This window comes from Choloepus didactylus, chromosome 8 (assembly GCF_015220235.1).
Source record: "Choloepus didactylus isolate mChoDid1 chromosome 8, mChoDid1.pri, whole genome shotgun sequence".
In the NCBI taxonomy this organism is placed as follows: Eukaryota; Metazoa; Chordata; class Mammalia; order Pilosa; family Megalonychidae; genus Choloepus; species Choloepus didactylus.
The window spans coordinates 87390726-87408347 of NC_051314.1; the positions used below are offsets into that span (position 1 = coordinate 87390726).

Below are 17622 nucleotides of genomic sequence, written 5' to 3' on the forward strand. Positions count from 1 at the left end.
TGGGTTAACATGGTTATTTGACCATTTGACTGCCTCTAAGCCAGAGAAAACTAGAGCATCCTTCTTCACCTTACCCCCCCTGGCCCCCCCAAAAAAACTCTGTCAATTTCGAAGACATCTTTTTGCATCCACTATCAAAGGAAACCAAGAAACAATCTTATTATCATTCATGAAATACATTGCTATAATAATTCCATTTCAACCTCCTGAGGTCAGCTACCTGATATATTGGAGATATTTTCTCAAGGCCCTTCTCAGAGCTGCTTTCACCTCATTGTTTTTCAGGCTATAGATGATGGGATTCACTAAGGGAGTAACTACACCATACTGTATAGAGAAGATCAACTCCAATGGTGAGCCCGAGACTGGCATTAGATAACGAAGAATAGATGAACCATAAAACAGGAGCACTACAATGAGGTGGGAGGAGCAGGTGGAGAAGGTCTTGCTTCTACCTGAGGAGGGGCTGATACTCAGGATCGTGGAGACAATGGAGATGTAGAAATAAGCAATTAGGAAGCAGGTTCCAATTCCATGCAGGATACTGGAGCAGAGCAGGACTGTAAAATTGGTGGAAACATCAGAGCAGGATAGAGGGAAGAGAGAGGGCAGCTCACAGCTGTAGTGGGGGATGGTCTTATCACCACAGAAATCCAAGTTCATAGCTAGAAGGATGTTGATGAATGCATCCATAAAGCCCAGTCCCCAGGACACCCACACTAGCCCCTTACAGAGCTGGTTGCTCATCATCTGTCCATAGAGCAGGGGGTGGCAGATGGCAACATAGCGGTCATAGGCCATCACTGAGAGCAGGCAGGCTTCTGTGCCCCCAGACTCAAACACAAGGAAGGCCTGAGCCAGGCAGCCTCTTACAGAGATGGTTTTCCTGTGAGACAGAAGATTCTCCAGCAGCCTTGGCACTGTGGCAGAAGAGAAGCAAGAATCCAGGAAGGAGAGGTGACTCAGAAAGAAGTACATGGGCATGTGGAGGTGAGAATCTCCCCTGACAACCAGCAGCATCAACAGGTTCCCCATCAGGGTCAAGATGTAAATTCCCAGGAACAGCACAAAGAGCAGAGCCTGGACATGGGGGTCAGCAGACAGTCCAAGGAGGATGAACTCGAGGATGATGCTGTGATTCCCCAAGTCCATTGAAAGAGGCTGCTCCCTAGAAATAAAAATATGGACAAACCTGAAACCTCTTTTAATAGCACTCAATTACCAAAGGGTTGAAGCTTCCTCCTCTTACTGATTCCTTTGTATCCTTTCTTCCTTGTGCTGATATTTTCCTTCAATTCTTATCCCATGATAACACCTCATGGCTGATGGTCTATCTCAGAGATTGGTGAAGAAATTTATAACTATTCTCAATCTGAACTATGACTAATAGTCTCTTTGGATAACGGTGCTGAAAAATATTCCCTATGTTTTGTAAATTCTTTTGTTCTTTCTAGAGGGGATGTCCCAAAACAGGTCTTCTCTGCCCTGTTACTTAGACTTTTATTCCCATTCATAACTTAGTCATGATGATATTATTTTGGTATTATTTTGTCTTCTGTTAGCTTTGTCACCAGGCACTTACAAACAATTTGTCCATTTTGTAATTGGACCAAGACTAATATGTAGGCACTGGATTGTTATGTGTAGTGTGTGTGTGTGTGTGTGTGCGCGCGTGTGTGTATGTGTGTGTGTTTGAGTATTATTTTGTGTCTTATTTGGAGGATGGGATAGAAGGAATAAGGGAGTAATTTTGTGTATACATCTTGCTGTAGAAAGAAATTGAGTACAAGATATTATATAACTTGTCTAAATTGATAATATCAATAGTCAAGATTTGACTCCATTAAGGAGGACCAAAGACAGGAGGTCATATTACCATGAAGTGCCTTCCAATCAAGCCTTGGTCCTTCATGTCCTCTATCATCCGGCATCTATTCACTTTTGTGATTGTCCAGATTCTGCCCTCGGGAGGACCTTAATGCTGAGGGCAGACTAGTGTCCTTCAGATCACCGCATGGGCTTATCCCTCTCTTTCCCGTTTCTCAAGCTTGTGTTCCACATGGAATGCCCAATCTTTTGATCTAAATCTTATTAATACTTACCTCTCATCAAAATTTCAACTTCTTTCTGAGAATTTCCTTTATCACATCATTTTCTGAACTCACCCGTATGTATAATGATTGAACAACTATTATTCATTGATTGACTGCTAAGTATTGACCACCCTAAACACTTATATTTTTAACCCCAGAATCAGTTAGGCACAAATCATTGCACTAAGATTTTTCAAATATCAAAACAAAACTATTTGGGCATCTTACTAACAGTTTAACAACATTATTGCCACTCTCACCTCTCTGATTTCAGGAATGTGCTTTTGCTGTTCTGGCCAAATATCTCTCTGTTAAGGATGTTTTATGCATTCCTGCTTCTCTCCACAGTCTGATCTAGTCTATCTGCTCATAATCATTAATTCTTTTCCCTGTATGACACATCAGATGAATCACTCTCTTATTCTGGTAGGTAATATAGCATTTGTGTAGAGTGTTTATTTTCCCCCTCTCCATGACATAATAATTTTGGATGGCAATGATTGTGCTTTGTAGTATTTTGCATCCAAGATACTTGTCCCAGTGAATGAAATTGCATGTAGTAGAATTCCAATGAGTATTTGCTAAAGAAAAGAAAATAATTAAGTTAATAGTAAAGACTGTGTAGCTAATATTTTCAGGGAAAGACTCCAAATTCATAAACTTCAGAAAAACTGAGTACTAAAGATAAATAGAAAGTGAAGGCAAAGAAATGGGGTGGGAGGGTGTCTGACTTTTGCAGCTATGGAGGGTCAGGGAGTGGGATTTACTTGTGTCCCTCCATCGACTACCAGATCCCTGTAGCCACGGAGTCATCCCACATCCACTAGCCTACTTTTGCCTATACTAGAAGAGTATTTAAATCCATGATAGTGAAGTAACACCAGCCAGCCACCCTTCTGTCACCATCCATTTATCCTTTAGTTCATTTGTCTATTTATCTATTCATTTTCATATTCATCTATTCCATTAATAATCCACCTTTCTATTGTTATTCTTCTACTATCTCTCTACAAACACATTTATTCAGATAAGAAATATTCACATATTTTCTGCTTCATATCAGATTTTGAGAGGGATTGGGAGGAAGACAAACTAGTATAGACCAATGTTCAACGGTTATATAAATACTCTGTTTTTCTCCTTAGATTTAATGTAGCCAAAACTTAGAATCCAGGACTAAATTCTCTTCTTAAACTTTTTACTCTTGCAGAACTTGAAACCTGATTTGGGCTATACACTTGGATTATTCCTTTTCATGAAACCTCATGCCTGGCTTGGTAAATTCACACAGTTTGCCCAGTCCCACTGACATTTTAGTCAGCCATGTAACCTGTATCTTTGTCATGATACCATGGAGTCTGTCACTGGGGGTACCCAAAGGACTCACAGTAACATTGAATTATCATGCCCATCCACCTACCCAAATCTTGTCCTTTCTATTTGTTTTCCCACTATTAATACTGAATAATCTCATAACTTCCCAACCTATTGGACCTCCAGAGATTCAGTGTATATATCAGTTCTGCCTAGTAGAATAATACACATCATAGATGTCTCAAATCAATCCAAACTCAGCACTGAGTGAACACGACCTGCTCAAAAGTTCTACTTTGAAGAGGTCCACTTATTTCTGTATTTGTCAAATCCTGTTGGAAGCAAACAATTTTGCTGGTGTCTAACCCAGCAATTAACAACAACAATAAAACACGTAAGTAAATGAAAGCCACTGTCTTCAAGAATATGAATTTTCTTGCATTTGATATTTTCCTTGCGAATTAAGCAGAAAATTGCTTTGATTAATTTGCTTTCCATCTTATGCTTACTTACCCCTAAGAGGGATCACAGTGCCTTCAATTCTCACTGAAATGGAATGTTTCAGCCTAGATCTGTATTGGCTGGAGAAGGGATAATATGTATCTTTGCTGAAGTTATTTTTGTGTGATGCCTCAATGGGAACCTGGGTTACAATTTGCATGTGATAGCAATATGAGAGCATTCAGTATAATACCACTTTATACATTACTGGGTATTAAATTTTGGGGGTATACTAAGAGTCATCCAGTTCTACCCTTTATCCACATTTAAACATAGGATAGCCCTTCAAAACCAGTCCCAACATAAACACTTTCAGTCCTAATGAATAATGAGGAGAATAATACTAATGATAGTGAAGAAGATAGTGCTAAACACTGTTCCAGGCTTTACATGTATTAAGCAAGATACTGATTTCTCACACCAATCCTATGAAATAGTGACTGTTTATATCCTTATCCCTTCTAGTTTTGAACAGATGAGGAACTGAGGCAAAAAGCTGGTAGAAAATGTGCCCAAACTCACAGAGTTAGCAAGAAGTGGAGTCAGAATTTGAACTAGCAGTTTGACATGTAACATATCACATCCTTTTCATGGAGATAGGTAGCACAGAAACATTCCTTGAACAAGAGACATGTAACATAGGATTCTTAACATTTTGTCAACCTCAAAAGAATTTAATTTAAAAATGTTAATTAATTTCACAAATGCTGGAATTGATGTGTTAATTAGAAGGTGAAGAGAATAAGATCCAGTGATTCACTTAGTCACTGAGCATGGAAAAGTACTCTACCTGACCAAAATTGGGGGGCTTGGATACTCTGGAATAGCATAAATACCATGGGTTTGAAAGTCCTTAGACTAGGGAGCAGTGAAAATAATTGGGCATGGAAAAATAACATCAATGAATAAAATTTTTTTCTTTAATGTTTTGCAGCTATGAATCCCTACCCCTAATTGTTTCAGCACTTTCATTGTTCTGATCAATTTTAAAGATGAAAGCAATTAGTAAAGCCTGAAAATTAACTTTCTATGGCAGATGTAATTGGTCCAAGCTAAGGACCAAAAATAGACTATCCACACCTCTTTTAACTGTTATACTCCAGCTACTGTGCCTACCTTTATTATAGTCCTAGAGCACGGGTAACTAATGCTGAGTTTGAAGTTGGAATGCATGAAATCTCCATTCCCATTGCCAAACATTATTCTCTGATGCCAAAGTGTTTTCCCCAGGTAGCTGCTCAGTTTAGGTGAACACATAGACCACATTGCACAGAAAATGTGGAAGTCTGCACTGATTTTGGAGGCTTATTCTCTAGCACAGAGAAAGTCTATCAGAAGTCTCAGGGTGAAAACATGCATTGCAGAGAGCCAGAAAGAGAGATCATCTGAGGAAAGGGAAGGAAGTGCTCAGGAGAGAAAGAAAGGAGGAAACTTCAGTGAATCATAGAGGACATTACCAAGTTCAGTGTTCTTAGGGCTCAGAAAGGTTCCTGTTGCTCTAGTCTTTTCCTGGGCCAGGCACCTCTATAGTCATTAGAACCAATCTCTTTATAGCCCAATTACAGGACTACAGATGATTTTTTCTCTCTCTCTTGATAAATCACAGTAAAGGCATCGCCATGGATTACTCCGAAGCTTCAGTGCTCACATCCTTGAAGTGCTGACTTGGTCCTGTCTTTCTCTTCCAGTATCCACTAGGCCTCTAAAACCCTCAAAAATAAATAAATAAAATAAACCAATAAAACAGAAGAAACATTGGAAGATCTTCTATGAGATAGCTATAGGCTCATGAACAGCGGTATCACTTTATTTTGTTCACTCTATTTTTCTTAATACTTTCCTAGGATAATCTGTGAAGTGAGTGATTCACACATATATCCCTTCAGTAAGGCAGATATATGACTAGGCAGTCAATAATTGGATGGCTTAGCCAGTCAGCCCAGGAGACAGAGGAACTGAATTTTTCTCTGAGTCACAGCCTGAAGCTCAAGTTTATAGTCATTAAGACAGCTAGCAGAAATTTATAATAGTCTTAGGGGATTCCATTGAGAATGGTCCTTTGAAAATTCTAGGCTGATTCTATGAAATTGAATGGAAACTATTGGATGTTTGGTGGGCTTTGAGGAAGGCTTGTGAGTGGAAACATCCTTCTGTCTGCAACCTCATTTGGGAAAACACAGGAAGGCTGTGCATTGATCTTTACCTGTCTTGCAGGTTATTTCTTCTGCCAAAGGGATGAATTTTATGAACATCTCTCTGCAAAATAATTTAGTGGTCATTGTGTCAATTCTTAGATAAGATTTTAGAGAAATTTTTGAAGCTAGGTGATGAAATCCATGAGAAAAGAAAGCTACATGACTGAGTGATAGTGACAAATGTCATAGTTTAATCTTGAAGATGTGAAACTGTAAAATACCCACTGGCTTATGGAAATGGGGTCTAATTTAGATTTCTAATTATACTTCTCCATCTGGTCATTCATCCAAAAGCAAAATCTGGATTGATTTTGCTACTACACTGTGCTGAAGATAACTCACAAGACCAAACTGAAAGGTAGCTTGAATTTGGATCTGCTAGGGTTTGGATTATGGAAACTTGACTAAATACTTAAGAGGATAGTGGGGAATGCTAGGAAGAGCAGGGACAGAGATATAGGCTAGATCAGAAGGAATAAAAATTGTTATGGTGAGTCCTATTCAGGAAAACAGTGTCAGAGTCTGTTATCAGGGGAAAATTGGAGGATTCAGGCATGATTCTGAATTCAGTGGGCAGACCAAGATTACTGGATAAAGTTACTATGATAGGCAAGAGGACTAAAGAAGGAATAGAGTCTGAGTGTGTAAAGATGGGTCAGGTTTCAAGTTGGGTATGAAAAGGAGAAATTAGTCATGGGATTTGACCCTGGATATAGGAAAGTACAATTCAGAAAACAGAAAAAATATGTGTATTAACAGAGCAGTTTAACAAAGTTTATACAAGGTGTAAAGTTTACACAAGTTTTTTTGCCCAAACTATTAAAAATAGAGGGCAAAATAGTAAACATTTCAAAAATTAGATAATAGAAAGAATGGATGAATAATGAATAAGTGAATGAATGGAGACATAGAGGGATAGATAACTGAATTTACAGATGGAATGATTAAATAAAAGATTAGCAGGCAAATTAAATTGATAAACAATAGATAAGTTTTCAAATAGAGATGCATTAAGTGTAATGGTTATAAGCAACCCTCTAGATGTGATCAGAAATGAGTTATGAAGTATAAGCTTCTTGTTGGAGAAAAATATTTAGGTGCTAGTTAGTACTTAGAAGATAATTCTTTTTCTTGCTCTACACAGCTGGCGGAAAATGAGTTTCACCTCTACTACAAAATCAGCCCTAATCCTCACATTTCCTTTCCATTCTCTTCCCCTTCCCAGTTTTCATCATGCTTTGTCTATTTCTGAAACTGGAATGTCCAGCTGGGGACAATACTGAAGAAGAGAAATGCATGGTCAGTCCGATTGTGTCATCTTTTTATTCTTTCTTCATCAACTAATTTTGATTAGAACCCATCATATTCTTCATTCTGCCGTGTCTTCAGGAAGGTAATATGATATATGGAACTGGATCCCATTCCCTATCCTACATGAAGTGGCAATTGGATTGGAGAAAAAAGAATCGCCACTCACACATTCTACTAAATGCTAGAACAATTTAAATATACAAGTGGAAGTACAGAACAGTTAAGAGGGTGAGGACACCCATGGAGTACAGAGTGGAGAGAAGCAGACATGCTTAGAAAATGCATGTCAGCCAATCAGGCTGCAGTGAAATGGAGAGAGATTATAGCTATGTGGACCTGGGATGGTTGTAAAGCTTGTCCATTAATTTAATCTCTCAACATAGGTAAATTACTGTAACAATGTCAACTTCAGTTCCACATTCTAAAATTTTGGAAAATACAGCCTTCATGGTTTTGCTGTGATAATTAAATAGGGAAAAAGCAAAATGTTTAACAATACCTTGAACATAATTAACACCAAAGTAATGTCTTTTCCATAATCTGCGAGGGTAGAGAAGGAAGTAATCATGATAGATATAATGGCGGAGGCAGATAATGGGGTGAGTGTTGACAAGTAAATGACATTAGACAGTATTGGATGGCAGAAAATGTCAGCAGAGCATTAGCTGAAGTAAAAGCAGAATGATAGGGAAGTCATGAGGGCATGAGGGCAAGACTGGCCTGACCAATTAATTGGTGCATCGAAACCACTTCATCCTCCAGCCTGAAGGCACATTAGAACCACCTGGGCAACCATTTGAGCTATCTGTCATCAGGACCCACACAAGGCCGTATATATCAGAGTCACTGTGGGTGGAAGTGTTACTGTAAAGGATGGTTAGTCCAAACGCAATGAGAAAAGTTCATCTTTATTCAGTAGGAGCTCTGGAAATGGCTCACGTTATTGCATACAACTCTTGAATGTTCAAACTGGAGAAGTGAACAAGTTTTATCAATTCTCGACTCAGTTGTATTTAATTTTCAAACTACAGATTTATCAATCTCCTTCCATATTCCCCATTCCCAACTCCCCCACACATATATTAAAGCTGCCCATTGTATTGACTAACAGGATATATCTTGTAAACAGTAAAAATACAACAAATACAGCATGTTGTAGTTAAGTAGTATGGTACCATGGTAAGTTTTTTTCTGAGGAGAGTATAAGACTGTGACTGAGGAAAGCAGATGATTAAAATTGCTTCTCAAGGAAGTGTGCCACATGCAAAGTTGAACAGAGGTGTTGCAGGATGAAAGCAGGGGCCAATTCAAGGAAATGGAACCAGTTAGTCATGACTAGCCAGAAAAAGTGTGTCATTTGTACTGGAGGAGCCCCAAGGGGAAGATAAAAAATGGGTTGATTCAGGGTTGGGTGTTGTGCAGTCAGCCATCAGGTCAGGGAAGGATCCAGGGAGGGAAGGAATACAAAAGAAACCCAGGAGAAAAAAATGAGCAGCTGAGGACAGAGCTCTGTTTACATATAATGATAAGGGAACCCTGAGGTGGCAGGAGTGAAGGTGAATTCTTCAGCTCTGACTCTGTGTTTATTCCAGAGGAGCATCTTCCATAATGGCCTTAGGGAATCACAGCACCGTCACCGAGTTCATCTTCCTCCAACTGTCTGACAACCACCACATGGAGGCTGTGCTCTTCGTGCTCTTCCTGGGGATTTACCTCCTAACCCTGATGGGGAACCTGATGCTGCTGCTGGTGATCAGGACGGATTCCCACCTCCACACCCCCATGTACTTCTTCCTGAGTCACCTCTCCTTCCTGGACCTCTGCTACTCCTCAGTCACTGAGCCCAAAATGCTGGAGAAACTTCTTTCTCAGGTGAAATCCTTCTCAGTAGAGGGCTGCCTGGCTCAGGTTTTCTTTGTGTTTGCCACGGCTGGGACAGAAGTGTGCCTGCTCGCAGTGATGGCCTATGACCGCTATGCAGCCATCTGCCACCCTCTGCTCTATGGCCAGTTGTGTGAGGGTCTGGTGTGGGCCTCGTGGGGACTGGCCTTTCTGGACGCTCTCATCGACACCCTCCTGGCTTGGAATTTGGACTTCTGTGAGGCTCACATTATGTCTCACTTCAGCTGTGAGCTGCCCTCTCTGTTCCCTCTGTCCTGCTCTGATGTCTCCAGCAACTTTGTGGTTCTGATCTGTTCTGCCTTCCCGCATGCCTCTGCAAAATTTCTCCTGATCTTCTTCTCTTACACCTGCATTGTCTCCACCATCCTGAGCATCAGCTCCACAACTGGCAGAAGCAAGGCCTTCTCCACCTGCTCCTGTCACCTCACTGCAATGAGCTTGTTCTATGGTTCTGCTAATACTGACATTCGTATCAGCCAAGTTCTAGCTCTGAGTTTCATGTGTCACACAGATACCCAAAGTTTCAGGGATTGATCAGGTTATAGACAAAGGGATCGGCATCTCAGAATCCAGAGACAGCCGTTACAATTCAGGAATAGATGTGACTGCTGTAAGTGCTTACAATCTAGGGACCATTACAATAAGCATTCCCAAGATAAGCTGTGCTCTAAGGTTCAATTCTGTAGTTAGTCCATATTGGTGAGGCATTATAGTGTTTGCCTTTGTTTTCACTTTTATGCATTGATTGAGATGATCATGTGGTTCTTCTGCTTTGACTTATTGATGTGGTGTATTACATTAATTGATTTTCTTGTGTTGAACCAGCCTTGTATACCTGGAATAAACACCACCTGGTCATGGTGTTTAATTCTTTTAATGTGCTGCTGGATTCGATTTGCAAGGATTTTGCTGAAGATTTTTGCATCCATATTCATTAGAGAGATTGGTCTGTAATTTTCTTTTTTTGTTGTATCTTTGTCTGGTTTTGGTACTAGGGTGATGTTGGCTTCATAGAATGAGTTGGGTAGCTTTCCCTCTTCCTCAATTTTTTTGAAGAGTTTGAGCAGGATTGGTACTAATTCTTTCTTGAATGCTTGGTAGAATTCACATGTGAAGCCATCTGGTCCTGGGCTTTTCTTTTTGGGGAACTTTTTGATAACTGACTCGATATCTTTACTTGTAATTGGTTTGTTGAGGTTGTCTGTTTCTTCTCGAGTCAATGATGGTTGTTTATGCTTTTCTAGGAAGTTGTTCATTTTGTCTAAGTTGTCTAGTTTGTTAGTATATAGTTACTCACAGTATCTTCTCATTATCTCCTTTATTTCTGAAGGATCAGTAGTTATATTGTTTCCTTTCCTGTTTGTGATTGCATTCTCTCTCTCTCTTTTTGTTAGCCTACCTAGCGGGTCCATCAATTTTGTGATTTTCTTCTGCTTTTGTTGATTCTCTCTATTGTTTTCCTGTTCTCAATTTCATATATTTCTGCTCTAATCTTTGTTATTTCCTTCCTTCTGTTTGCTTTGGGATTAGTTTGCTGTTCTTTCTCTAGTTCCACCAGGTGAACAGTTAATTCCTCAATTTTTGCTCTCTCTTCTCTTTTAATATAGGAATTTAGGGCAATAAATTTCTCTCTCAGCACCGCCTTTGCTGCATTCCATGAGTTTTGATATATTCTGTTTTCATTGTCATTTGCCTCAAGGTATTTATTAATTTCTCTTGTAATTTCTTCCTTTACCCACTGGTTTTCTAAGAGTGTGTTGTTTAGTCTCCATATATTTGTGAATTTTGCAGTCTTCTGCCTATTTCTTATTTCTAACTTCGTTCCATTACGATCCAAGAAAGTGTTTTTTATAATAGCAATATTTTTAAATTTGTTGAGACTTGCTTTGTGACCCAACATGTGGTCTATCCTAGAGAATGTTCCATGAGCACTTGAGAAAATTGTGTATTTTGCTGTTGTGGGGTGTAGTGTTCTATAAATGTCTGTGAAGTCTAGTTCATTTATCACACAATTTAACATCTGTTTCCTTATTGATCCTCTGTCTAGATGTTCTATCCAGTGATAAGAGTGGTGTATTGAAGTCTCCAAATATTATTGTAGAGGTATCTACTTCTCCTTTCAATGCTCTCAGTGTTTGCCTCCTGAATTTTGGGGCACTCTGGCTTGGTGCATAAATATTTGTGATTGTTATGTTTTCCTGATGAATTGACCCTTTTATTAATATAAAGTGTCCTTCTTTGTCTTTTTAATTGTTTCACTTTTAAACACTAATTTATCTGGTATTAATATAGCTACTCCCACTTTTTTCCTGGTTGCTGTTTGCATGAAATATCTTTTTCCAACCTTTCACTTTCAGCCTATTTTTGTCCTTGTGTCTAAAGTGAATTTTTTTTAGAAAGCATATAGATGGATCCTGTTTTTTAATCCATTCTGCCAGTCTGTGTCTTTTATTGGGGAGTTAATCCATTAACATTTAGTGTTATTAATATAAGGGCAATACTTTCTTCAACCATTTTGCCTTTTGATTTTATATGTCATGTCTTATTTTTTCCTCTCTCTCCTTTTACCCTTCATGATCATCTTTATTTTTACACTCTTTTCCAAATCTCTCTCTCCTGTCTTTTCCTATCAGCCTGTAGCACTCCCTATAGTATTTCTTGTAGCACCAGTCTCTTATTCACAAACTCTGTGTGTCTGTGTGTCTGAAAATATTTTAATCTCTCCCTTATTTTTGAATATAGAATTCTTGGTTGGCAGTTCTTCTCTTTTTGTATCTTAAATATATTGTACCACTGTCTTCTTGCCTTCATGGTTTCTGTGGAGGAATCTGTACATAGTATTATCAAGCTTCCCTTATATATGATGGATTGCTTTTCTCTTGCTGCTTTCAGAATTCTGTCTTTGTCTTTGACATTGGACACTCTGATAGGTAAGTGTCTTGGAGTAGGTCTATTGGGATCTATTCTGTTTGGGGTGTGCTGTACTTCTTGAATGTATAATTTTCTGTTTTTCCTAAGAGTTGGGAAATTTTCAGTATTTCTTCTATTTTTCTTCCTGTCCCTTTTCTCCTCTCTTCTCCCTCTGGGACACCCATACTATGTATATTTGTGTGCTTTGTGTTGTCACTCAGCTCCCTAAGACCTTGCTCGTATTTTTCTATATTTTTCACCATCTGTTCTTTTGTGTGTGTGAATTCAAATCTCTTGTCTTCCAATTCACTGATCCTTTCTTCAGCCTCTTCAAATCTGTTGTATCCCTCCATTGTCTTTTTCATCTCCTCCATTATGCCCTTCATTCCCATAAGTTCTGCCATTTGTTTTTTCAAGTTTATGAATTCTTCTTTATGGTCATCCAGTGTCTTCCTTATACCTTCATCTCTTTTGCTATGTCTTCTCTCAGATCATTGACTTGATTTTTGAATTGATTTCGATTTGTTTGATCATCTTTAATTAGTTCTTCCATCAGTTCATTGCACTGATTTAGCATTAATTGCTTCAACTCCTGTATCTCAGCTGAACTATTAGTTTGTTCCTTCTGCTGGCCCATATTTTCATGTTTCCTAGTATGGCTCAATGAGTTGACAATCTTAAGTTGTCTAGGCATCTGGCTTTCTTGCTTAGTTTATTCTGGAGCTTGTTTTAACTGTTTTACCTAGGTTTTTCTTGTTGGTTGGCATTGTTCTCTAACCTTTGGTGTTCAGTTCAGCTTATTCTAGACCTTTAACTTAGGTTCTCTTTAGTTGATCAGAGTTTTTCACCTCTTGTTTTTCTGTTTCTTACCCTGCCTCTGTGTAGCCTTTTTGTGTGAAGGTCTCCTCAGGTATGTCAACCCCAGTCAGGTTTTCCCAGTCCAGTGAGGCCCAGGTCTCAGGAGTAGGGTATGGTGTTTTCTTGAGTATGAGACCCTCCTGTGAGGCCTTTAGACTCTGTGTTTTTCCTGTGCTATCCAGCAGGTGGCACTTGTCAGTTTGTAGCTCCCCTACCAGTGAGGAGGTATGGAGCCTTTAGTTCTCCTGGTGACCCTGTCTCTGTCAGGGGTGTGGCTAACTGAAGCTGGTTTCTGAATTCCAGCCCCTGGGTTCTGAGTTCCCCAGAGTAGGGATGCCACTGGAGCTAGGCCATGCCCCCTTTCCTTGAGAAAGTTATCATCTTTAGCAAATTTTCTCCCCCACTATGCTTATTGCTTTGTCTCTCAGCGCTATCTCACCTCTGCTCTTGCCTGGGCCCACATTGCAAGTCTTTGAGGTTTTTGTACTGGGCTGCTTAGAATAGTTATTAAAAAAAAAAAAAGAGAAAAATTAAAAAAAAAAAGAAAGGCCAAGTATAGACTATTTAAAGAAATGCTCTTTACTTCTGTCCTTGCAGTTCTGATGGGTTATTGATATACAAAAAAAAAAAACAACAAGGAATTGGAGAGCAATTGAGTAGCAAAGATGAATCCAGAAAAACCAGTTTTTCAGAAAAGGGCCCTGGCCCCTGGGTTTGCATATGTGCTTGATTCTGTTTGAGCCCAGCCCTTCTCCATATTATATTCACCCCCAACTCCAAAAGTCTGTTTTTGTTTTTGCTTTTTCTGCTGTTTCTGTTGGCCCTATCTCCTCTCTGCTAGGCTGACTGTTCCCAGATTCTCCAATGTCTGGTCTCAGTTGATATGTGATTGGTGTTTTTGTTCAGCAGTTTGAGCTTGTTAATCAGTGTTGTAACTGCAGTTCTTCCTCCTGGTTCCCAGCACCAATGACCCCTCCTCCCGCAGAAGACCAGCTGCAAAACCATCTGTTGTGCATGGCAGGGAGGAGCGTGGGCGTCCAGCTACCAGAACATACAGATTTCACTGATCTCAGCTGGTCCATGTACTGAAGACTGTTGTATGACATGTGCCCAAATTCATAGTCCTCTGTGGCATCCATTCCACAGTTCCTGGCTCTCTACCATCTGCCCCAGGGGAGTAACTAAAACATGCACTTCACCATTCTGCATCTTGCCCATAATAAATTATCCTTTGAATTCTAAAGTAGTGTGAGAGTCTCTATTTCTTTCATTCGAGTCTGATCCTATCAATTAAGCAAAACACTAATTGGCGTAGTTGGCAGGATTTGATTGAAAGAATGGCATTATGGAAAAAAGTTTTTAAAATAAGAAGTGAGAACCTTGAGATCCCTGGGTGGGAACCAGCTCCATGTAACATTCTGGCAACTGCTTGGGTTCCCAGAGCTGGTCTGTGAGGGGTGGTTGCAGAAATTGCCACAGGCCAAGCCTGCAGAGGTAGTGGACTATTTACATAAAGTCCCAGTAGAAAAAAAGGGAAGGAATCTATTAGTTTGGGATGCAAAGGATGGATTCTTTTAACTTCATATGGAAGGGTTCATGAGGGAAAACAATTAGAAATAGAGAAATTAGTTCAACAGGAAAAATTACTTGCTGATTTGCAAAGTAGAAATGCAATGTTACAATGTGAAAACCAAATGTTACCTGATCAAATACTTGCTTACCACTCAGTGGCTGAACAAACAGCAGTACGAGTGGACAAATACAAATATAAGAAAAGAAGGGGCAAGGTGAACCTGACTAAAGTTCACCTGGCTATCGCCAAGGCTGGAATTAATTGGGATCCTGATGACTGGGATGGAGATGTCTGGGATGACTCTCCAATGAATTATCTAATGTTGAAATTAAGGACTCCAGGAAAGCAAAGCCTATCCTTAGGAGGTGGCAGGAAGAGCAAGAGAATGGTCCCAGAGACCAAAAAGACATAATAGAGAATTTCTCTCAACAGGAGATTAATGACATTTTAACTCAATTATCACAAAAATCTAATGAATCACTTATTGCATGGGTGGTTCAATTGTATGAGGGTGGCACCTTGGGTATTCTATTGGATCCCACAGATTGTAAAAAATTTGTCCACATTACAAATGAGACTACTGTACAAACAGCAATATGAGAACTCAAGGGTAGCAATAATGGTAATGAGGGTATTTTGTTATTGGCTATTGTTGCACTGGGATGTGGAAATAAATACCCATCTGAACATTCTTGGCCTAATGTTGACCATCCCTGGTTAACGCTAAAGGACTGTGTACAGTGATTAAAGGAAGAGGCTATGAAAGTAGCAATTTTTCTAGGGCAGGCTGATATGACTTATGACCCTGCCCTCTTTGTAACAATGAGAAATCTGTTGATCAAAACTGCTTCTCTTGAATATAAGACTATTATGACTCTCCTAATGGGATGTATTTCTGATCCAGTGTCAGAGGTTTTGGAAAAACTACATGAGTTGGGGGATTTAGGGGACTGGGGAGGGTCCCATCCTTTCCCAAGACCTGAGTGGGCTGGATGTAATAAAAAGGTTAATGAACCAAGATTATCTTGAAAAGACATGTTTATGCAGTTAATTAAAGCTGGGATACCTAGGGAGAAAATTGTTGATGTTTCTACACCTGAGTTAATCAATTGGTGTAGAAGGAAAGGAATTGATGTACAGAAATTAGCAGTGAAAAGAATGTATGCTCCTAATGTTAGTAAGGGTAAGGAGATGGAACCTAGTGCTCCACCCTTAATGGGAAAAGAGGAGTCTTTAATTCAGTTTAATAGTAAACCTGCCCATTGGTCATCCTTGTATCCTGAGGAGGCACTGAAAAATTTGCCCTTGAATTGATGGGCAGGCCAAGCCCCTGTGGAGCAGTGGGCTAAAAAAGACATACGCCCACATGTGAAAGTTATCATTTTCTGGAAGAATGGCTCCGAAAAATTGTAACTGCATTATTAGACACTGGGGCAGTGGCCTCTTTAATTTTTGGAAATCCAACTATGTTTAAAGGAAAGAAGTATTAATTACTGGATTGGGAGGGAATGAAATACCATCTACACAAATAAGTTTAAAAACTGGTCAGTTACCTAAACAAAGTTATTCTGTAATGATTGCTTCAATTCATGAATGTATAATTGGTATGGATACCTTAGCAGGAATGGCCTTGACTCTTCTAGATGGCCATTATCAATTTGGAATTAAAGCCTTTAAAGTAGTATACCTTGTATTAGTAGGAAAGTTACCAATAGTCCTGGTAAAGCTACTGAAGCCAGAGGGTATATTATGTCTAAAACATTCCTGGAGGTCATGCCAAGATTGAGGCTACTATTCAAGATTTTGCACAGGTCAGGGTGTTGATACCTGTAACCTCTAAATGAAGCAATCCTGTATGGCCTGTAAAGAAAACTGATGGCACTTAGTGAATGACTGTTGATTATAAAGCCCTAAATAAAATAACTCCACTGCTCACTGCTGCCATCCCTAATGTTATAACATTAATTGAACGAATTCAAAGCCATCCAGAGACATGGTATGCAGTGTTTGATCTGGTAAATGCTTTTTTCACCATACCCATTAATGAGGAATTCTGGCCTCAATTTGCTTTCACGTGGCAAGGCCAACAGTATTCATTTACTAAATTCACCCCAAGGGTATGTTCATAGCCCTACCATTTGCCATAAAATAGTAGTTGAAGAACTAGATGAATTGGTACTCAATCCTAATGTACAAGTCATTACCTTGACGATACCCTACTTCAAGGGCCTAACGAGCAAACTGTTCATAAGAGCGTAGAAAAATGTATAATTCTGATGAAAAATCATGGATAGGAAATAAACCCTTCAAAAATACAAGGCCCAGCTCAAACTGTAAAATTTTTAGAACTACAATGGGCAAAAGGTCATCAAGAAATTTTACCAAAAGCGAAACAAAGAATTTTAGAATTCCAGAGTCCCACTTCAAAACAGGAAGCTCAATGTTTCATAGGGTTGTTTGGATTTTGACATAACCATATTCCCCATCTGAGTCAAATCCTAAACCCCTTATATAAAGTTACCAGGAAAAAAGTATATATTTGAGTGGGAATCTGAACAAGCAGCTGCCTTTCAGGCAGCTAAACAAGCAGTTCAACAGGCCTTGAACTTATGGCCTGTGCAACCCAGAGAAAGAATTACATGTTTCTGAAACTAATAACTGTGCCAATTGGAGTTTATGGTGAAAACAGAAGGGAAATGGGTGCCCCTTGGGTTTTGGAGTAGGAACTTGCCTGAGTCTGGTGTAAAGTACACCCCTTTTGAAAAACTGCTGCTTACTTATTATTGAGCATTGCTAAAAACAGAACAATTAACTGCTGGGCATCAACGAGCATTATGACCTCAAATTACTATTATGACTTGGATACAAAGTTCTCCTAAAACCTATAAAATAGGCCATGCCCAGGGGAATAGTATTATCAAATGGAAATGGTATATTCAAGATCATGCTAAAATGGGTCCCAAGG

At 39.3% G+C, this 17622-nt stretch overlaps 2 protein-coding genes across 2 annotated transcripts; one reads left to right on the plus strand and one right to left on the minus strand.

The window, feature by feature from the left end:
- Positions 1-216: 216 nt before the first annotated feature.
- On the minus strand, positions 217-1152 carry LOC119543115 (olfactory receptor 8S1-like). Its single transcript, XM_037847796.1, has one exon. It carries the CDS (start codon positions 1150-1152, stop codon positions 217-219), a length of 936 nt encoding a protein of 311 aa, XP_037703724.1.
- Positions 1153-9022: 7870 nt separating this feature from the next.
- LOC119542801 (olfactory receptor 8S1-like) lies at positions 9023-14173 on the plus strand. Its single transcript, XM_037847448.1, has 2 exons — positions 9023-9785; positions 14046-14173. Exons 1-2 carry the CDS (start codon positions 9023-9025, stop codon positions 14171-14173), a joined length of 891 nt encoding a protein of 296 aa, XP_037703376.1.
- The last annotated feature ends 3449 nt before the right edge of the window (positions 14174-17622 follow it).